The following is a 23,254-nucleotide window of genomic DNA, read 5'->3' as shown; positions in this document are numbered from 1 at the left end:
TCTCTTTCTTTCTCTCTTGCTTTATACTTTCCAGGAAATACTTGGCGGGCCTCATGCAGCGGAGGACAAATACGATGCAGACTTCTTCAAGAAGTTCCGAAGTCAAAACATTGTTTTGTCAGCAAGAAACTACGCCAGGGTAACCTTGGCCTCACACTCCTACAGAATGTCTCACTAATTATCTCTTTGCATCTTTTCATTTTAACTGTATGCGTCTTTGTTTGGAGCTAGGGATGTGACTGATTCTCTACTTTAGATCAAGCCTGCGATTTTTCGATGGAATATCTAGGTTGTTTTATCAGGCTTATATTATATTATAGTATTTTTTTAATGAGTGTACGTGATGTGTTGGTTGTATGTTTGTTGTTTGTTTTGACATACTGCGAATCAATTTCCCATCAGGGACAATAAAGTTACCATTGACCATTGACCATTGGTTAGCTCGTTTAGACACACACGAGGGTAAAATCGAGGCACCAATTGACATTAAGCATTTTCTAACATACATTTTTTTTGGCCACAGGAGAGCAACGTGCAGGCTCTTGACATTCTTTTCACATATCACGGAGCAGAACTCCTCCAACATCGACTAGCTATCCTTGACAACTTTCCGGAAACCACCTCTCCACACGAGTACACCACCTTGCTGCCAGAAGCCTGGTAAGACGTGCACAAATACGCACTTACAAGAAGGTCCATGTGTATTTACTTTATACAGACACAAATGGTTTACCAAGCGCTGCACTCTTGCATTATAGATGGGAAAAACTCATTGAGATGGTCTGATTTATTTGTCCTGCAAGAGTAAATGGAGGAAGCCTTTCTGTGTTGACTTTTGCTGAGACTCGGAGAGAACCAAATGAAACGACTCATTGAAAAATCATGTTTACTCCGAAAGCTAGAACATGCATTAGAAGCTTGGTGTGGTTCAAAGCGATATGAGCTTCATAACCAAATATCTGCAAAACAAATATAATCTGTAGGCAGGGACAAGATTTTTGGTACCTGAAATGCACCCAAAATCCCTGTGATGTCTGAGTTGTATTGAGGAGTCATGTTTGTGCAAGCTTTGCATGCAAGTAAATAGTCTCCATAAAGAACAAAAGTAGGATTTCATTTTTACTGAAGGAATAAACGCATCTTGCATGGGAGTGCCTTACTTTGCATGTAACAATATTTACGTGGCTTTTGTGTTGTATGCTAAAGTGGCATCCACATGGACGACAGGACTCAAGGATTCCCAGGAGAAGAGTGGATTATAACAATATGCTCGGAGTCGGTGGTTTAATTTTCTTGTTGCTGATGAGACACGAGTTGCTGTTTCCCAAACCGCTGAAGCGAAGGTGTTGAAGTAATCCAAATGTATTCTTAAGTCCCCTTTTACAACAATTCACACTCTCGATATAGAAACTGCATTGTTTAAAAAGAAAAAAGAAAAGTATACCGCCACTGGGATTTGCACCCTTCTAATGTCAGAGAATCCACAGTCACACCTTTGTAGAATGCAAGAGTCGCACATCCCTCTACATTTTAAATTAAAATGACCTAAAACTGGAATTGCACCTCAGTCAGAGCGTGCACTCAAGAGTCTTTCTCACATTCTCACAGTGGGAATCTTTTTGCCGTCATTAAAAAGCACACACATACACAAGTTTATTCTGTCACTGCACACATGTACGCACAGCGCCGCAGCTAACGGGCTGGCAGAGACAGCAATGAAATAAGAGGAGAGAGACTTAATTGCTACTTCTAAATTTACATTCAAACAAAGCCGAACACCTTCAAATGATACAATACTTGCTTGAACAAATGCAATTGTCTGTTATTACAGTGTTATTCCCCCTGGTTTTCACTCTACACTGCCTGTTTTGGTTTTTTTTGCTTTGGGCTTGGAGAAATGCTGAATAGGAGCGAGGAGTGATGGAGGGTTGTTTTGGAGGGAAGAAATCATTCCTCACCTCTTTATGGTTCACTAATAGCAGTGACTGGATTTACTGATGGGCGCAGCCAGTCATTCACCGTGCCTTTTTCCTTAAATCGTAACTCGTTTTTCTATTTAATCCTCGATACTTCATTTTAGCTTCTGTGAAAATCTTACAACCCTGCATCTAAAAAAGTACGATGATAAAAGGTAAATGCACAAATGTGCAAATTATCCAAACCATATGTGTAATTGAGTACAAAGGCATAAGAATGAAAATCATTATTTTTTTTATATGTACAATATATTTGAGTCATTCTGATTCCAGCAACTGTCCAAAAAGTTGCTACAGGATTAACAAACAAAAAGAAGAAGAGGCAAAATCGTTCAGAAATAAAGGTGGGAGTTGGGGTTCACCCCACTCTTTGGAAGATTACATGGTCAGATAGTTCAGCAGTTCAAAGAGATCATATTCTTTGGTCTAAAATTGAAAGGAATTTGAGGATTTCATCATCTATGTATGTCTTATCATTAAAGGATCGAGAGACACCAGAGAAATTTCTGAAAATGAAGACAAGGCTGAAAACCAATTTTGCCATCACCTTTGGGCCCTCGGGTGCCCCTACGTTTAAAAAAAAAAAAGGACCTGCTTTTTGTGGTAAAAAGAACTGCACAGACTCAGAAACACTTCCAGAAACCATTTGCCCGCTGCATCCAAAAAAAAGTTCAAACTCAGCCATGCAAAGACCATCCTGCAATATATTCTCAAGTGTTGACATTTAGCTCATCTAATATTAACAAAGGTGGATTTTTGTTTTTGAAACTAATCCAAAACCTTCCAGCTTGGCCATGTGATGGTCTGCAACTGGGGGAAATCTGCACATCCCCGGGGGACACGGTTAATGCTAATCGATAAAGTTTTGGAGAAAACTTTCAGTGAAGGTCTTGCTTATTTCAGCAAGACGATACCAGACAGCATCCAGCATATAATCCAGCTGTAGCAGGAGGAGTCTGCAGGCTGCCTGCAGCCCAAACCTGTCACAGAGTGAAATTTTGATATGGAAAAGAACCAAGGAAAATAAATTTTGAGCAGCCAAACACAGTGTTAAAGGAATGTGATGCAACGCTGTTGTAAACATGGTCCTGGCCCGCCCTTTTTGAAACTGGCATTACATTCAAAATGAGCATATCATTTGCAGAAACAGGATTTTACAGATATATTCTCTCTGCCACTGCTTTATAAAGAAACCATGTATTTGAGGGTGGCAAATTCATCACCTTAAAAAAAACCCTACAGATATAGATATAATTTTTATATATAGTTTCCACATACGCACACTACAACACAGCTCCCTTTTATTAGCCGCGACTGAGTTTGTATGGAGGTCAGGTGCTTGTGGGTCTGCAGTGAGCATCCATCATGGGTCTGCCGCTGTGGGGCAGTTTCCTATTTTCCCCAGCTTGTGAGCACCAAATGCTGCTCCAACAGCGCTCGCTTCCACACTGCAGCAGACGGAGCCAGCTCAAGCCATCTGTTTGGTGCTTACTCCCTATATACTGAACTTGCTTCATTGGAAAGGGGGGGGGGAGGTAATACTCTCCTGTAATATTGATTAGGTCTGTGAAGGGACCTGTAGACTTGGAGGATACTGCATGTATTTTTTTTAAGGAGTCTTTGCCTGTAGCTTCAAAGGGTCATCTCTGTGGAAACCAAAAATAAACTCCAGCTCCAGGTTTGCTCTGCATCTCCTGTTTTCAATCCTGCTCCCCTGCCTCTCTGATGCGAAGTAGATCAGGGATGCAGGCACAGAATAATTCATTCCTCCTATCGATATCTGGCCGCTCACGCCGATATTTACTTTCCACTCTCTAACTACACTGTCTTTAATGAGGAAAGAGCACCTGGGAGTTAGGGAATGTCATTAAAAAAAAAAACCCACAGTGAATGAGGCTGATTTTATGCGGGACTTCTCGATCTCTGTTATCCTAGTGTTGAAGTTCCAAGCTTAATCAATGAACTGGCGCTGGAGTGTTGGTGAAAAACCCTCCTGCTTTGGAGTGTTGACATAAATCAGAGCTACTGCTTGCTTCTTATGTATTTTGTGATTGGAGAGAATTTATGACCGTGCTAAAAACTGCTGCAGCGTGTGTGCGCGCTCGGCCTTTAACTGCACCAAAGCTGTAGATGATTTGTAGCCCACGCTATCTCCTTGAGTTTTACAGCCACAGTACATATTTTTCTGTCCACAAACAAATAGATAACAAGAAGCCATGCATTAATCCTAGAAGAAAAAAGAAACAAACCCAAAGCAAAACTGCTTTTGTTCAGCCCGGCGTCTTAGCATTCGAGTCGTTACGTTGTCTGTGTCCAAGCGTCGGAGTCCTGTCAACGCTGACAGGTGAAGCTACAGAGTCATTCTTCACTTTGGCTTTCTTTTTTTTGCATGTCCCCTATTTATCTTCCTTAGACCTGTCACACTCAAGGAGACCAGGAAGAAGTAAAGCTTGGGACCAACGTGGCGTTTAGAAAATAAAACTCCCCGCTATTTACAACTGAGGCACGATTCAGACTCTCTTCAGAAGTTCTTTGACTTGTTTATTGTTGTGATTTTGTTTTTTTGCCTCCTCCCATTTCTTTTTCTTATTATACTCTGCTCTTTCCATTTCCCATATGTTGCTTGCTCTCTAGTTTTGCTGTAGTTTATGGCCATGTTTACTTTGAGACAGTAAATGCCTTTGCTGATTTATAAGGTCCCATTATGCCTGGGTGGGTAGATGTCGCATGTTGCGGTGTATTGCTATTGGTGTGCTTTTTCCTAAAAACTGACCCCTCTCTCTTGCTGTCTTTCTCCTTCTGTCCTCTCGTATATCTTGCTTTTTTTCATTTTCTTTCATTTACAGTCTGGATGACAGAGGTGAGCTGGTGTTGATTCCGTGGGACGAGCAAAGACACAGAGAGATGGACTGGTGTGAGGCAGAGGAGTGCAGGTAAACAGGTTACATCACCCCTGAGGCGAATGTACTGATTTCTAGCTCTGTGCATAAAGTATTATTAAAGCCAACAGTTAAACAAATGTGACGTAACGCGTCATAATTAACTCAGCCCGTGTCCGGGATAACAAAGCCCCTCGCAGTGTAGAACTGTTAAAATTCATGCTCCAAACAGGCCAGATGCTTGTGCTGGCATCATTTTGTGAAACAACACATGACATCCTATTATCCAAATGTTAAACACAGCCATAACCAACTAATACCAAATCTTGTTGCACTGCCAATTCATGCCATTTGCCTGCTTCTGTAGAGAGGCCGGGCTTCATTTACAATTTTATTTTTTATTTTTTTTGTTGCTCGTCTGTTGGGAGTCATAACAGCAGTCGCACACTGTGGTATATTTGGCCAGAAATTACAGGATGAATGTTTGATAATGTGATTGGAGCAACATTCCTGGCAACTAGGTTTAAGGCAGTGTTTTTTTGGTGGCTATGTTATATCTCTGCTCTTCCAGCTTCTGTTTCCCTCCTTATCTCTCTCCCCTCTCTTTGCTCAACTCCTTTACCTTTGAGTCAGGTGATATTCTGTGTTTTTCTTATCAAAAATCCTACAATGTTAAGACTGTCTTTTAAATACTAATATTTGGGCATCCCTCCCTGTGCATCTGGTTCATAAATGTGTTACTTTCATTTAAAAAAGGAAGAAAAAAGAAGCAAACAAACAAGTAATTTCCTAAAGCAGCAGGGCACTGTAGGTAGTAGATAAATTGTACATTTTTAGGGGAACATTTTCAGCAGAGGATCAGTTGCTTTTGTGATTATTCAGAGCAGCACGATCCTCTCTGTGCTATGTTTTTGGGTAACAAAATAGGTTTATGACACAGGAGTAAGGCTTTGACTTTTGGCTCCATAAAAAATAATTGTATCAGTGCATTGTTTTAATCTGTTTGTAAGATTTTTTTCTTTTTCATTTGATAAACACATAATTCTGAATTATCGCCAAAATAAAAGTCCTTTTTCTCTCATTAACTGTTCCCGCTCTAGCTGATTAGCTAAAAATCATTAAAGGAATAAAGTGAAAGTGCAAGGGAGCACAACTCTTCATCCATGTCTTTTGCTTTTTAAGAGCGGTGCTGGAGCAGAATTTGTTTGACGATGACAGTTTCCTGTATGACGAAGCCTCAGACCTGCTGAGATTCCGCACAGCCACGCCCTCCAAAGAGCTGCTTACTGATTGGTACATTAGCAGAGCCCAGGATATCGACTCTTGCTCCAGACAGGTACAAACATTCTGTGTATCCGCTTGTAGCTTACAGTCAGTCACTATATGTTTGTTTTACTATGCAAAAGTGTTGAGCCACCCCTCATGTCTTTCACATTTTTCTAGGAAATTTGGCAAAACCAGAGTTTCAATAATTCTAATGAGCCTGAAAGTCAATATTTGGTATTCTTACCAATTTTTCTTCAGCATAGCCTGCACTGCCTTCAGCAAGCTTTCTTTTAATTTCTTTTACTAAGTAGTCTTCAGGAATAATTCCCCAGGCTTCTTGAACATTCAAAAATCTTCTTTGGATGTTGGCTGCCTTTTGTTCTCTGTCGAAATGATGTTGAGGTCCGAGCTCTGAGGAGGCCAATCTGTGACTGTTAACATTCCTTTTTATGTTTTTCTATCCACATATGCTTTACTGGATTGGGAGTGTATTTGTGTTCACTGTCATGCTGAAAAATGAATCCATTGTTAATGCTTTCTAGATGGTATTGTATGGTGGAACAAAAGGAAAATCTGATGGTAGTTAACTACATCATTTGACAAGATCTCCAACACCACTGGTTGAAATGCAGCGCCAAACATTGATAGAGCCTCCATCGTGTTTTAGAGATGGTCTTAGACACTGACTGTACCTCACTCCTGACCTCCTCTGTACATAGTGTTAATGATTTGAACCAAAAATTTCAAATTTGTATTTAACACTCCATTAGACCTCTTTCTGTCATACAATTCTTTCTTTCCACTAGTCAAAATATGCCTAATAATACAATTTTTGTATATATACAAAGTTGTCTGTTATGTGTAGACACAACATTCATTGCTTGAGCTAGGTGTCTTTTTTATGGTTGAACGATTCAAAGGTCAGTGTTCAGTGGTTTAACAGACAAAAACATTCTTCTGAAAATAGTCGAGTACAAGGACTGGATTGAAAATCAGTAAAAAAAAAAAACATGCCAAGAACTGTTGCTCCAGAGCACTTTAAAACATTACAAGAATTTCTTACTTTGACCTGGAAGCAAAATTTAATGAAAGATTGCATCTTACCCTTCCTGTGACAGCAGAACTTTTACCTGACCTTGCAGACTGTAATAGCAATAAATGTTTTCCCGCTGACCTCTCATGGCCTTACAAAGCCTTTATTTTGTAATTTCAAGCTTAACCCTCAAGGATCCAAGCTGTTTTAGAGACTAAAACGATCAGGTGACCTCGCAACTTTTCAATTAGTTTGTTCATCCCTTATTACCGATGCAAATCATTTCCAACTGGTCATAGTTCTTCTGTTAGGGGAAACCTTTTACGTAGACTGTTAACGTTCCTTCTGCTCGATTGGATCTTACAGCTGGGCAGCGGCAGAAAGGAATTAATAGACATCTGGCTATTGAAAAGACAATTGGTTTCGCACACTTCTTTTAGATGATGAGGGCAGAAAAATATGACAAGCTGGGATTCAGACTGCAGAGGGTATGTTGCCTGTCTCCATCAGTCAAGGTCACTTTGATCTGATCTGTGACAGTTATTATCATATTTGCCATATGGACTTCTAATGAAGAGAACCCGAAGCTTATGTCATCCGCGTTCTGATGCTGCAAGTGAAAAATAAGACTTGATAGGACTTGTTTAGTGGAGTAATGGGACGTAAACGCTAGAGCAGCCCGATCTCTCCACCCACACTATCCACGCTGCAGCTCCGTCCCCTCTTTACCTCCATCAGAGTGATGGATCAAGGTTGTCACAGCACTCTCTTTGTCTTTGTGAAAGGACTAACTAGGGTGCAGTCATATCTTTCCCCTTCATTTCTCCGTTTTATCCCTTCCACTTGCTGTAAAGAGGCTGGCGAAATAGAGATTTTGGGGTCCATTGCTCATTTTTGAAGACAACTGGGGAATCGCGCCTTTCATCATCCACTCAAGAGAGAAGGAAAGGGAGAGATTCGAGTGCATGTGTAAAAGGAGGCCTTTGTTAGTCTCAAGGAATCACACCAATTCCCTCTTTCATTCTCTCCCTTGTTCATTTTTAATTAGACCTCATCTTCATTTGCTCTATCACATCTTACTCCAGGAGTCTCTTTGGACTGTCCCGAACTCTCACGTCTCTGGTTATTTCACACATTTAGTTTTTTCTTCACACGAGCAGCAGTGACACAGAAATACATCAGAAAATCTCTGCTGCCATTTGCTGAGCGCCCCCCCCACCACAGCCACCCCTTCTCCCTGCCCTTTTTTACGTTTCGTCTCGTTTGTTCTCTCTTATTGGCACCCTCCTCTCATTCGTCATCTGGCCCTGTTTATGCTTGGGAGAGCGTTTTAATGGAGTAAAATGGGGCTTGATTAAAAGGAGCCGCATCAGAGGAAGCTGGAGTGTTCTAAACCAGTCACAAAGTGGCAGGAGGCGAGACACTGATGGGAAGATTGACAAGATGACTCAGAGAGAGACACGAGCTAGGGCAAGCAGAGAATGGAAGTGCAGCCGAAAGAGGAGATAAATGCTGGGCCGATGCAACAGCCCTTGTTAGGTTAGTGTATTACAAACACAGAAAGAGGAGAGGGCAGCACAGATAGGTGTGGAGATAAAAAGGGAAAGCAATCTCATGGAAAGAGCTGTCTGTGGGGAAGAAAATCACCAGTTATAAGGGGGTAAAAGGGTAGGAATAAAGGATATTAAAACCAAGTGGTTGTTGTGCTGGCAACGAAATGGCACAAAATGAGAGGGTGGCTTTGAAAACAAGACAGAGCGCGGGGAGGCTGGCATACAGAAAAGGCAAAGGGGCAGGCTGGGAGTTCAAATGGAGGCTAGTGTGGTGACTGTTACTCGGAAGAGGTGGGAGGGAAGGGAACAGGATTAAAATTGAGCAGAGCTGATGAGAAAATGTAAAAATTCCGTTTGAAAGAAAGGAGTGTGATAGGACGAGGGTGAGAGACAAAGAAGCATCAAATTGAGTTGGAATATTACAGTGAAGAGTGAAATCTGCCATTGTGGCGAGGGGGGGAGAGCACAAAGAAAGAGGGTCGTGTTACAGAAAGACGAGGGGAGGGGATGGAGATGAGGTCGTAATTAAAAAGTGTGAGATTTCAACATCTGAATTGTCTGTGGTTAGCTGGGGGAATCTATCTCTGGAGAGCAGGGAGGAGCGGAAAGAACGAGGAGGATCTACACTCACAGTTAGATCAATAGACTTCCCCCTCTCATTGTATCTAATTGCTCAGACTCTGAGTCAAGGTGATTTGGGTTTTGGGTTGAATGTGTGTGTGTTTGTGGGGATACTTTTGGCAAATGAAGACATGCAGTTATTTATTCAACAATAAGTAATGTGTGTTGAGATAAGCTGAAGACAACAAGATTGCATTGATTGTGTATCTGTGTTTCTGTGTGTTTCTGTGTGCCTGTGGGCACTTGTGCCTTTGTGTAGGAAAGATGCAGCAAGGACGTGTGCGCTGTCTCTAAAAGGTGTAGAAAAGGCAATCATCACCGCAGGACCCAGCAGCATCTGCTATTGATTGGCTAACATCCACAGGTGGCCGAGCATCAATTGGCTGGGCGTATTGCCGGCATATAGCTGGTTGCATATTGATTGGTTGCTTTTCTGGATGGAATTGTATCGATTAGGAGCAGCAGGAAGCCCAAAACCTCAATGTTTTATTGCTGAAGGTCTAATGATTGGATATTAGTAATGACTGACAGCTATTATTTGCTTTTGGATTGGACGGGATATTGTTTTTTCCACGTCCCAATCCAGTTATCTCGGCAACAATTTTTATTGAACGAACATTGCTGCAAACAGGCTTTTTATTTGCCTTCTGCCCAAGTGTCATGGTTAAGAGGTTGGGTTAGTGTGTGTGTGTGTGTGTGTGTGTGTGTGTGTGTGTATACACAGTTTGGCCCATAAGTATTCAAACAATAATGACTTTTCTAGTTTTGTTTCTGTACACCAACACTATGGATGTTAATTGAGCAAATCCATAAGTGATTGAAGATTTTTAGCTTTAATTCAAGGAGTTTAACACACCTTCATCAATAGAAGCACGGAGGCTTTAAAACAAGGCGAAAACCACTGGTTGCACAGAAGAAGAGGAAATTCGGGACAGAACATCTCAAAGAGCCTGCACAGTCCTGGAACACATTCTTTGGGAGTGTGAAACCAAGATTAGCTTGATTTCATTTCTATAGATGCCCCTAGAGTCTTCTCATCTAACTCACAACATGAAACTATTAAAGTGCTCCATAAATTACATAACATGCTCTCTGTTGACACATTTTATTGCCATTCAAGTTGCGGAGTCAGCAGTCTAAGCAGACACGGGGTACCAATGTGCTCTCCAGCCAGGTGAGAGATGTAATCTCAATAGCGTGTATTGGGATCTCCTCCCAGTAGGACATACCTACTCCAAGTCAGATGCCTGAACCACCTCCACTGGCTCCAGAGTAGTGACCCCCATAACTAACCTATTCAACCTGTTCCTGTGAGGGGGTGGTGTTGCCCCAAAGTATGCATGGCAAATTTTTCATCACTGTTGACAATTATGCTGTTGGTGGTTTATGAACGCGTTTCTTTTGTTTTAAACAATGGAAGTGCTGATATGCTCTTTATCATGTAAGCTAAAGGCCTGAGACAACAGATCTTGGTACAGCTGGCTGGAAATTCGTTCGTTCTTTCTCCCACGTTGCCAAAACGGCAGCCACTGAGTGTACAGTGCATTGTTTCACACTCGACCGTTTGACCTTTATCAGGTCTTTTATCACAACACCATCTGTGTACTTGTGATACACAGTGTGAACGAATGCATGCACTGAAGATATTATGGAAGTATGAAAGTACCCAATCTGAGGCACAGTAACAGTGTGTTTAATATCTCACTGACAGTGCTCGTTCCTTAAAACGTCCAAGTATAGGAGACGCTAAGAAGTTAGTGAAAGTGTGATGTTGACCACTGATCTTGTCTTTTTTTTTTTTTTCTTCTTCAATGTACTTTTAAGTAGAATTCATGTAGTCCGCCTCCTCTAACCTGTTTTCAAGCGTGTTTTTCATTTGGTTTTCTTTGTTTCTTGTCTCAGGTGGACTGCGCCCTGTCGCTGGTGCGTCTTGGGAAGGAGCGGGAAATCCCCGGGCTGGAGCGATTATGCGATGACTTGGTCACCATGGAAACACTTGTGTATGAGACATCATGTGAACTGGGTCTGACTCTTAAAGATTTTCAGCAGCTCAGCGACATTGACAAACTCCGCCTGCTCATGAAAAACGTACGTGACTTAATTTTCCACCTGCTTAACTGCACACTGGGAAAGGTTGACCCCCACCACAGAAACGGTTATACTTTTAGCTGCACAAAATCATGTATGCACAGCAGGTCTGGTAACTGAAAAGCTCTGTACAAAAACTGGAAGATAAAATACCAATAAAAAGTTTGGACACATTCGGTACGTGTGTCCAAACTTTTTACCGTTTCTAATTGTCTTTGTTTTTATCTTCATTATAATGAATGCCATTCATTTCATAATTTCTTTCTTTTATCCTTTTCAAATGCAAATAATTTCTTTCTTTTTTTTTTTTCTCAGTTGAAAAACGTTGTTTTCCTCACGCGACGCTGTTAAATTGCGTTTCCCAGCCCGCTTGCTTTGTTTCACAGCCTGTCTGGGTGTTCATTGTCTGAACAAATAGAAAGCTTGCCTCCCATTTCTCTGCCATTACATTTCTTCATACAGTTCCACTTTATAGTTACTTTATTGTCCTTGATTGTTGCTTAAAGAAACATAATTTATGCTAATTGCAACTGGAATAGGCAACAAACAGAAAAATTTAAAAGACTAATTGAACGGCAGCCTCCAAGTAAATTAGTTCCTTTTCATTCCTGAAATCACTCATATTTGATGATACGAGCTTCCTTTCCAACAGCAACATGAGAGCTATGAAAGCTATTCTATATAGCAGGTACTACAGTTACAAGTCCCCTTGGAGTACATAATATGAGCTGTCCTCTAAATTGTAGCTAATAACTGCCAGCTTTAGCCTATGAGGCCCATTGCCAGTAGTATCTGCCACACAGGCAGGCAGCCAGCAAATGTTGTTGACTGCACTAACACATGCTGTTTGACTGGTACTCCCTCTGGACGCTCTGTGTGTGTATGTACATGTGTCTGTGTCTGTGTGTGTGGTTGTGTGTGTTTGAGTGTTTACCAAACTCGCCTAGATTAAATCTCCCTCTTTGCCTGCGTCTGATGTCTTTCTTTATCAGAGAGACAGTACAGCAAAGCAAAAATGTTGCACGTGGGTGTGCAAGTTTGCATTTAGCATTCAAGTATTTATTTATTTATTTATTTTTTTTCAATCTCATTTTTCCTGCTGATGCTCTCTTATCTGTATATCCTGAGTCAGAGCTGTCGCAAGGTGGGTGCAAGGCCTTGCACGAACTTGACATGCATCTGCTCAAATCCCATCGCAGCCCACATACTGCAGCTATTATGGCTCAAGTTCAGGCTTAATTGCATGGCACAATTTCATGTAAATGCGGTTTGAAGTACTTTGCAATTTTCTAACAAACATTCAAAAACAGAGAAAAAAAAATATTCGACTAACTTTCCTTGATGTTCCACACACACGCACACACTCATGTCTTGCGTTCTTATCTGTAACACAGCACCATCATGCAGACATCCCATCATTCCCAAATTCATTCTGCAGCTTGATAACTCTAATAAGAACAGAACTTTTAAGAACAGGACTAAATAGAGTCCTCCTTGTATTGGGATCACAACAGTGTCAGTATTATTGTCTTGGTTTAAAGTTTAAACTTTTGGACTACATTCACTTTTAACCCTTAATTTGCCAGAAGAAGCAAAGACTAGCTTTCTGGGGATATGAGGTGAATCGTGGTTGCAGAAAGCATTCACAAGATAATGCTGTCTGAACATGGACAGGAAAAAAATCAGCTGTGTCAAGATTTTACAATGTACACAAATGCTTCCTGAAAGATCCGGAATGATTTCTTTCATTTTACAGCCAAACGTAAAAACTAAAGTACATTAGCAATGTATAAATATTGGTAAACAAAGGGTTAAACTTTGTCTTCATTTTGATATCGATTACTACCCAGAAAGACACATTAAGACAAAGTAAAACCACCTTTAGTAGTAGTTTTGTCTCCTGGACCACTTTACGTAATGATGATACTCAAACTTATACACACGCACACTCATAGTCGCAAGCTGAGAACAATACCAACCATGCTGTTGCGACTTGTAACAAGGAGCACTGCAGCAGATGGTATGACCCCCACAGAGCCTTGATCTCAACATCTTGGATTCAGTCTGGATGCCATAAAGAGACGGAGGCATTCGAGATGGCATAAATCCACTGAAGAACTGTGGCAAGTTCTTCAAGGTGATTAGAACAGTTTACCTGCCAAATCCCTTCAAAAAATAAATAAATAAAATGAGTATGAGTACCTCTTAAAGGCAAAGGGTGGCTGCATCAAATGCTTATTTGATTTTTTTCTTTTTACTGAAATCCATATAAAGTTAATTGATCAATAAAAACTGATAATGGCTTTTTATAAAGCATTTTTATAGCGTCATTACTTTTAGTGCCCTAATGCCAAATGCCAAAAAGCCTTCACTGGTACAGCATCACAAAATTGCTGCTCCCAAAGTTGGCTATTGGAGAGGATGCTGTAGGAAATTTATAGGTGATTGGTGCAAAATCTGTCTTTTTCACTGTGGAAATTAGCTCAGCTTGTGCTATGTAACTGCTTGGTGTTTGGATCAGAAACCTGGTGACATGTCAGCAGGCTCTCAAAAGCCAGAAAGGCTTAGCTCAGTGAAATATGTGTGTCTCTGTGTTGGTAGTTTAATCAGTGTGTGATTTAGAGAAAGCTCAGACCCCTTGTTATTTGTGATCAGTGCAGTATTTCCATTATTTCCATGTAGTTCACAATAATTTTTGTGCAACTGACAGATTGGCTTTCTAAATTTAGCCCATAGGAGTATATGCTATATGACTGCAAACAGAAAGGTATATAACTCATTAATAGTCTTTTATATAAAAGAAAACAAATGGATTTAACAACCATTCCACCCAGAGGTTCTCCTTTATTGGAAGAGCTAAGTTCATTTTATTTACATAAACATGTAAATGTAAAGCGCAACAAATGAAGAGCATAAAATCAGTGACTAGAGTTTCTTAGGCTAAAATTCCTACCAGTAGAATACTACTCACTTTAAGTGAATTATCTATTCAACACACTAGGTCACATTATTTTTAGTATCCTGCCTGAATTAAGTATCTTTAATTTCTTTCTGTTATCAGTCCAGCACCGAGCACTACGTGAAAGACTCCTTCCAGTGGATGGTGCCATTCCTGCATCGCTGTGAGGGACAGAAAGAGGGTTCTGCTAAATCTCTGCTCAGAGAATACCTGGTCAGCCTGGCCCAGGAAGACCTCACCCTGCCCCTCATCATTTTCAAGCACTCCAAACCTGATGCAAGTATCCGTATACATACACACAGACACACACAATGCACAAGCGTAGTCGGCGTCACACTTGGGTAATCATAAATGGAGAGACAGGAAAATGAAAGCACATCCACGCAGACATTGCAGCTCTGGCTGTTTGTGTGATGTCAAGGCCGATGTTGTTGCCCCTGCGCTGTAAATGCTGTATTTATGACCCCATAAGGACGCAGCCAAGGACAGGTCTCTGGGCCATTAGAAGCCATGAACCACACACACACACACAAACACTCCAGAGGAAGAAAATGCTTAAATTGATGCAATGCTTCAGTGTGTAGGTACAAATAAATTACAGGGTCATTCACACATTGATATGCACATACTGACTCTTATTCTTCTCTCCTCCAGTGCCAGCAGAAGATTATCGGGGACCCAGACCAGCTGATGGAGGTCGCTTTGGAGTGCATCTACAGCTGTGAGAGAGACGACCAGCTCAGCCTCTGTTATGAAATCTTGGAGTGTCTGCCACAGAGGGGCTACGGGTCAGACGCACGCATCCACGCACACAAATCGCACACACACGATGCCGTGCACGATAACACACAAGTCAGCAAGTCAATTGGGCATATTCTGGTAATGACAGAAGTAAGCTTTATACATTAGATAAGCCATGATATAAGGATATTAAAGCAGTCCGGCGCTGCCTCGCCCACAAGAATACATTGCTTCCAAGCAACCCACCTTTTTCCTTTCCTTTCACCTTTCCATCTCTCTTAGGGCCTATCAATAAACCTAACTACTGCCTTAGGTGCTGCTCCTCTCCCCTTGTAACTTTCTTTCCCTCCTCCTCTTCTCTCTTTTACGCTTAGCTCTGACTCCAAGGAGCCATCAGTTAGCGTAGCTACAGTCTACACAGTATTTCCTACCTGATGGTATTGCTGTCTCTGCCTTTCTCTCCCCCACCTCTTCTGCAGCACATTTTATTTCATATAGCAAGAGAGGCTGTCCTTTAGGTTCCCCATGAGGCTGTGTGGGTATGTAGTGCATTTGAAGGAGACTGAGCGGATAGTGAAGGGCTGAGGATGGGAGGGGGAGGGGGGGCATTAGAGTGTCAAGAGTAAGCTGAAATTAATCCTAATGACTTATTCTTGGAAGAATTATCCATCCAGTGTGCACATTATTTGAGAAATTAAATGACCACTTTTGGCGAGCTTTGTTGTTTATTGTTCACTTGCTACAGTATGACAGCCATGATTTTCAGCAATTAGATCTTTTTCCTTTAGCAACTGGCTCACGTAGCTCCAGTTTGATATGCATTGCTGTGAGTGGCATGTATTTATTTCCCCTAAATAATGCCACAGTGGGGATAACTGTACTGAAACAAGTCACTGTTATGGGCAACAAGCAATGTTTGGTTGGGGACATGATTTCAGCCGCAGTGCAGCCTTCCACTAAACTGAGCAAGTGTAACGCAGACAGATAAGCGTGTCGGTTTTACATTTTAAAGTTGTGAATTAAAGATACATTTTTTTTAGCACATGTCATGCTGAGTTATCCATCATCAATCTGTCCATTTACAATTCACAAGAATTTTCACTGATGAGCTACTACATCATTGATGTTCTGGTTTCCACTTTTCCTTATCATAATATTCCATAATATTATTAATGTAGACTAATCTAAGCTATTTGCTGGGTTACTTTATTTAAATCACAAAAATGTATTTTCCCTCCTTAAAAAAACATGAACATAAACCTTTTTTATGATCTTATTAGCATTTCTAAGCAATCAGCAACAAACAAATTGTTGGATCTGTTTTTACCTTAATGGCACACTAGCTAATCCTGAAAAGCTACTCAATAATGTATACATTGCTAGCACCCGTATTAATATTACTTCTTTTACTATCAGTGAAGTTTACATCGATAAATGTAGCTATTTTACTGATTATCCAAATATGAGCACTGCTATTACTTTACACTGTATTTAGCTAGCTATTTGTATTCAAAGATATACTTTAACCCATGATCCATTTAAATGTGAAAAAGCTTCTCGTTGACAAATTGTTAGCAGACTTATTATAGTTTTGTATCATCTAATGACGTTTTATTTATTTATTTTCTTTGTTTTGTTTTTAGTTTAGTTTTTATTAGATTCAGTGTTAATTTTAGCCTTTTTAATTCTTCTTCTTATTGTTATTATATGTAGGGATATGAAAGAGGCAACATTTATAGAAATCAGTGCAGTTATTACAATAAAAACACAGAACCGTTTGAATGCTGTTGACTCACAGTCTTGTAAACATCCAGTCTCAATAAACATGCCCATCAATGCCTCATCAGGCATATTTTAATTTAATTGAATAGAGTTTTCCAAGTTTGCAGAATTGTTTTACTTAGTTAATTCCCCCCCCCCCAAAAGAGTTTATTTCCTTTATTTCTTTTTAAAAGTACCAAGAAAGTACCAAGTAGTTGATCTTTACAAAAAGAGCACAATGACAAACTTTTTTTTTCTCATGGCGCAAAGTAAAAAGAGGCGAATATTTAAATAGGATGCAGAAAACTGATTTCCTTATGTTTGCGACACGTGGTTTACTGCTAGTTGCATTGATTTTTAATGCTGCTTGATATTAAAAAGAAGGAACTGACTACAGCTGTTTCTAGAAACAACCACAACTTTTATAGATCACCCCCACTATATTTTACTGTATATTGTACAAGTTACCCTCTTTATGTCTCTCATTTAATATTTAATTGCTTTATAATATATAATAAATTGCAAGTTTTAATGAACACTCCATAAAAAAAATCGCTTTATAGTTACACTTTTGCTTTCGGTGAGCATAATACCCATATATGCATTTCAGACTAAACATTTCCTTTCTGCTAGACAGGCCAGCTTTCTGCAGTGTTTGGTTTAGGAGTGCTGCAAGGTGCTATACTGTATATGCAATGCCTTCAATTTAGCATTTCTCTCAGGAGTGATGTGTCTGACTTACTAAGCTGAAAATTGCTACCCCGGCCAAGAATATTACAGATTTCTGCAAGCTAGGAGAGAAACCATGACTTAGTAGTTTCAACCCAATTTTCTGATATTTCTTGTGAGACAGCTTAATTAGGTCTAAATCTGCTCAGAAGAATGTAACGTGCGTTCACCCTTAGAGAGTGGGAAATCCAAAAATGGACAAGGGATTAGACAGTGATTGAGGAGAGGGAAAAAATAGAATGAGGGAGAAATGGGTATTAAAAAGAGGAAGAGCTGGAGGTGGAGATGCACAGACAGTCAGAGATGGGGGTGAAAAAGCAGAGAAATGGAAAGGTCAGATTTTTTATTTTTAAATGAACAAATAAATAAATAGATACATAAAAAAAAAAAAAAAAAAACTCACTCGCTCACTGACACACATTCACAGTCACTGATGCTCATAAACAGAAGGTTGTTTCATCAGGGTCAGTACTCTAGTGGGGCGCAGGCCAGCCTGACCCAAAATCCTTTGCCTCAAGGCAAAGCATCATGGGGTTTTATTTTTAGTGGAAAATCAGTACAGCCTCACTGGTTGACCACATACGCACACATTTACGGTACAGTGTAGAAACTGTACTGCCATAAATACGCACACAGGCATGCGCTTGGGGATTAGGCGTACACTTTATGATGCAAATCTTTTTCCTACTTTGCGTTCTACTTTATTTATTCCAATTTAATTTTAGTAACACAGACTTACAGAGAAGTAACAACTCTTTTTGTGTGTTTTATTGTTCTACAGGCCACAGACAGACATCACTCCATCACTCCATGATCAGGTGGACAAACTTGAGAAGCACCTGAGGTAAAGTAATACAGTCTGTCAGCTTTCACTTCCTCCTCTCTCTTGTTGTCTTCTGTCAGCACAAGCAGTTGGATTTACAAATCAGAGCTGGTTCCAGACTTTGAGGTACGAGGATTTGCTGCTTTTTCTTTTCCTGTAATAGACTCGATTTAACATTGTGTGTTTTGATCTTACTTAAAAAAAAACAAAAAACTTAAGTATTCACACTCCAATATTTCTTGTCTGTATTTATTGGCAGGGCACATAAATTGTTGGGAGGAACAGCCCTTTAGTTTTTGTGATTATTGCTGCAATGCTTTGGAAACGTTCAATGTGTAGAAATGCTTATTGCTTCCCTCCCTTTATATGTGCCTGATTGGATGGGGGTGGTGGGTGGGTACACATACAACTTACGCACATGCTCAGTATCAAGAGTCCGGTGTGTGTCCCATGGCACAAGCTCAGGCAATTTCTCTGTTACAGGTTTAAATCGGCCATGTGCCTCTGTCTCTCTTTCTCATCCACCCTGCTCCTCAGGGTGAACTTGCAAACACAAAGCACTGATGAGGAGGAAGGATGAAGGTGGGGATTGGGGGAGGGAAGGAGGGCAGGAGCCTGAAGGAAATGGGAATGTGGATGATGATGAAGAGGAGGAGGAGGAAGCAGCAACAGGAAGCAGCGTTAAGGCTTAGTGTGTCCTTTCACATACAAGTTTACTCACATATTTGCACACAGACATAGGCAGCTATGCACAAACACACGCCGGGTGGGAGGTGGGGGTAGTGTGTTCGTGTACGTTTGTGTTGAAGCGCAGTGACTCACACGCTCGTATCCAGATGAATCAGGCAGTAAATGCAAAGTGTCTTCTTACCGAGCGCCTCCAGAATGAAAGCCGTTTTCAGCTGCTGCCACTTGCTGGTGCATTAATATGTGCATAGGAACATGCAGACCCCCCCCTCCTCCGACACACACGCACACACACATGGACACTTCACACTTGAGCAAACATGCACACACAAACACAGTTGTAAATATCAGGGCTTGTTGTATGTCTTACACTCACACACATATAGCTACACACACACACAGAAGCACCTGTTCACTATGGTAATGAGTTGCAGCAGAGAGTGAACATCTGTAGCAGCACGACCCTGTTGAGGCTGGTGGTGCCATGCTAATCCCTCACCGACACACATGCACACACGCTTTCACTGTTTCTGTCCCTTGGTCATATAAGACTGCATGCATTCACGTGCTCCTAGGTGCTGTCACTTTGACGTGTAGTTTATCACGCTGCTCTTCAGTCTTGCTCTACGTTTGCTCCATCTGCACCGCGACTCGCAAATGACTTTCTGCTGCCAAAGTAATAAACAGCTTAGAGTTTAAGTGTCTTCTGTCTCTCTCCCTTGGATCGCTCACAGGTATCATTTTGCCATGTTTTTGTCTTGCTTGGCGTTTCCAACTGTGACGCTTACTGATGCCAGTCATCCTGTCTTTGTGTTTTTTGTTTTTCCTGAATTAATGTTTTGAAAAATGTAACTTTTGTTTTTTCGTTGTGGTTTCATTGTGTGATTTTCCTAATCTTAGTTTGTGTGATCATATTAGTGGTTTCCCCCTTAATGACAACAGTGATTACATGTTATATTTGTCCATCTATTCCAATGCCTATCAGTGTGGTTGAGGTTCTGGAGAAACATGGTCTACAGAAGCCCATCTCGTATGTGAAAAACAGCCAGAACAATGACGAGGAAGCCCACCAGCTAATGGTCAAACTGTGTCGTCACACCGGCCGCAAGTATGAGCTTTGAAAAGTACACATGTATGAATAGACACATAGAAATAAATGCCACAAACATGCTGAACGTTTGTGTGTGTCCAGAAACCCTCCAGTGAGTGAGAATATGTGGAGAGTTCTACTACAGGACCTGCTGGATATGCAGCAGAACGTTTACACTTGCCTAAAACCAGAGACGTGCCATCAGGTAAAACACTTCAGTAATATTGGGAAGATTTGTGTTGGCAAGGTGCATCCAGTATTCACTCTGATTTTAATTGGGATTCTAATTTTAGCTAGAGACAGGTGGATCTCACTGAGGAACCAAAGACACTTTTTATATTTATTTATTTCACTCCAGTTGAGTTCATAATTTTCAAAACTGACATCAGGCTGTACTGTGGAAAACTTGAAATTAGCAAGTGTGATCACGATCTCCTAACAAAAAGTTTTATTGTGGGTTTTGTAAACTTTTTGGCAAAGAATATTCACTTCAGCTGGCTAATGGGACGAACGCTTGTTTAGAGCAGTTCCTCATTAGCGTTATCTTGTTGTCCATTATTTATATACAGTTTTATGCAAAACACGCATTATCCATAGGTTGTTAGGACTTGTACTAACATTAAACGTGTAATTAAATGTGTTAATGTGCCTGCATTTTCATTTTGTGCCTTCGGTGACACTGTGGTCTATAATTCACACATTAAGCTGCATGTTACCGCTCTCAGGGAGAGTTCAGATAAAATACTAGAGTGCTACAATGTTACAACTTTTGTTCGGTTAAACGCTGCCTCTCCCTGCATAATATCTCTCCTCCTCCCTGACCGCTGCAGGTTTTTGTCGAGTCCCTGCTGTGCTCCAGCCGAGTGGAGAACATACGCCTGGCAGGACAGCTCATGCACTGCTCCAAGGTACATTAAATAAGACGCTCCTTCGCAGAATTACACTCCAGCTTCACCCTGGGTTGTCCGAATATTAAACTGCTTATTAATTAAATTAATTAATTTCGCTGTCTCGCTAATCCCCACATTTCATATTAATGTTTCCAGGTCAGTCAGGATGTTCCTGTCAGCTTGTCTTTTCGGGGTAAAGGTTATGCTCTGAAGGTGGCCTATGACAACAGCGTGGAATTAGTGCTGGCTGCTGCCAGGGAGTACTTCAACTCATCCAAATTGCTAACAGACCCCTGCATGGGGCTGGCCAGGTGAGCAGGAAAAGAGAGAGTATTTCCTTTCCCCAGTTCTTTATCTTTAAGGTATTAAGGTAAATTAATTTCAAAACTTGTACAGTAACTACCAAAAAGAAGAAGTGTTTATTTGACACAATGTTTGCTTCTGTGGCGGTAGGTGAATGTTATTGCACTTCTATGAAACTTATGACCAGGAACAAAATAATGGTGTCTCATTATAATTTTTCACCTACTACATGAACTGTATACACAGTGCCATGAGTTTTTGTCCCCTAATGATTTCTTAGGTTTTAGCTTATTTGTCACTCTTGCACGCTTTGGATCCTCAAACAAGTAAAATTAGACAAATATAACTCGAGTAAATAGAAGATGCATTTAAATGATGATTTCATGTGTAGGGAAAAAAGATAATACGAAAACAACCAGTTATTATTTTTATGGGGAAATTAGCATTTTCTCAATTAATAAATAATTCAAATTATCCTTTAAAAAAAGCAGTTTTTATTTAAACAGGCTATATTTCTCCAATATTAAAACTGATTGATGATCTCAAACGTTTAAGTGCAAAAACCTAATAAACTAGGAAGGGCCCAATACTTTTTACAGCAGTGTATGTAAGTGCATGTGTGTGTGTTGCTGGCCTCTGATCTCAGAGGGGGGCCGGTGGGTGTCTAACCTTGCCGTCTGTTCCTAGTGGGGAATTGGGACAGTAATTGGGTCGTCATTCATTTATAGGAACTAATACAAAGACCCCCCTCCACACGTTTGGACATCACCATCAATTGTAACACTTCCACTGTGTGTGCATGTAAATCTGTGCACGTGTGCGTATTTGGGTGAGGGTGTTGGATAAAACATGGTGTGTTAAATGTCTGTGGTGCTTTGAAATTAATAGTCCACACATACTGGCTGCCCACCAACTAATGGTAAGACTGTGTCCTTTAGATTAAAATAACTGTTCCACAGACACACATTTTACCCTGTGTGCTAAATAAGACACGCACTAGGACAGTTAAACAAACTACACCTGACTTTGCCCTAAACAAGTGTGGTCAGTAGCAACGGGCAGAAGGACAAAGAGACTCGACTTAAAATAACATGGGGATCCCCTGAAACCGATAAAAATCTTTGCATCATAATTTTCTGGGAATAAACACACAGAAAGATAAAGAAAGAAAAGAACAAACATGAGAAAACAGATTAGTACATGAATGAATTTACATATATATAAAATAAATATTTGTAATTATGCAAAATATAAAAAAGGGTATCCTTTGCAGTGATAAAACAACAAAGAAATTTAGCTGCTAGCATTGGCAGAGCAACGAGCAGTTTAGAAGGGCACAGTCACCATGGTAACTTGAGCCGATCAGGGTGCAGACGGCTAAGTGATGCAGTTTTTCGGACAACTTTTACGAAGGAGACCCCGAGTCTATAGACTGAATTAGTTTTTTGTTTTTAAAATCTTCTTTATTTCAGTTTTATTTATATATATTTTATTTATATAGCACTAAACCACAGCGATAGCCACCTCAGAGTGCTTTATATTTGTAAGGTAAAGACTCAAGAATAATTGAGAGAAAACCCCAACAATCAGACAGCCCCTTATAAGCAAGCACTTGGCGAAAGTGGGGAGGAAAAACTCACTTTTAACACAAAGAGACGGGGAAGGTCAGGGTGAAGGGAGGGAGACAGGACAAAGTAGTGTGGAAGAATAATATTAACTATTGATTAAACAGAGAATGGTGTCTGAACACACAGGGACTGTAAAAAGGTGAATGAATTGGATATTACGTAATTGCAGGAAAGCCGTCCTACATATTTGTTTAATATGTACATTGAAAGGCATATCCATCCAGAGT

The 23,254-nt window shown here is 40.5% G+C and overlaps 1 protein-coding gene across 4 annotated transcripts in view; it reads left to right on the top strand.

Moving 5' to 3' along the window:
* Nucleotides 1-23,254, top strand: part of nbas (NBAS subunit of NRZ tethering complex) — a 175,070-nt gene that overhangs the window by 37,612 nt on the left and 114,204 nt on the right. For all 4 annotated transcript variants that reach the window (XM_005914315.3, XM_042226834.1, XM_005914316.3 and 1 more), the window contains exons 20-31: nucleotides 35-139; nucleotides 524-660; nucleotides 4,823-4,909; nucleotides 6,038-6,191; nucleotides 11,231-11,416; nucleotides 14,478-14,651; nucleotides 15,030-15,163; nucleotides 18,388-18,450; nucleotides 20,102-20,224; nucleotides 20,309-20,411; nucleotides 21,037-21,114; nucleotides 21,253-21,407. In XM_005914315.3, the coding sequence (XP_005914377.1) occupies nucleotides 35-139; nucleotides 524-660; nucleotides 4,823-4,909; nucleotides 6,038-6,191; nucleotides 11,231-11,416; nucleotides 14,478-14,651; nucleotides 15,030-15,163; nucleotides 18,388-18,450; nucleotides 20,102-20,224; nucleotides 20,309-20,411; nucleotides 21,037-21,114; nucleotides 21,253-21,407 (1,499 nt within the window). The remainder of the gene's footprint in view (nucleotides 1-34; nucleotides 140-523; nucleotides 661-4,822; nucleotides 4,910-6,037; nucleotides 6,192-11,230; nucleotides 11,417-14,477; nucleotides 14,652-15,029; nucleotides 15,164-18,387; nucleotides 18,451-20,101; nucleotides 20,225-20,308; nucleotides 20,412-21,036; nucleotides 21,115-21,252; nucleotides 21,408-23,254) is intronic.

The sequence above is a fragment of the Haplochromis burtoni genome, unplaced genomic scaffold (genome assembly GCF_018398535.1).
Source record: "Haplochromis burtoni strain Fernald_Lab_line unplaced genomic scaffold, NCSU_Asbu1 Contig_8, whole genome shotgun sequence".
Classification (NCBI taxonomy): Eukaryota; Metazoa; Chordata; class Actinopteri; order Cichliformes; family Cichlidae; genus Haplochromis; species Haplochromis burtoni.
Note: the sequence above shows the minus strand (reverse complement) of the source record. Positions and strands in the feature narration are given on the sequence as shown.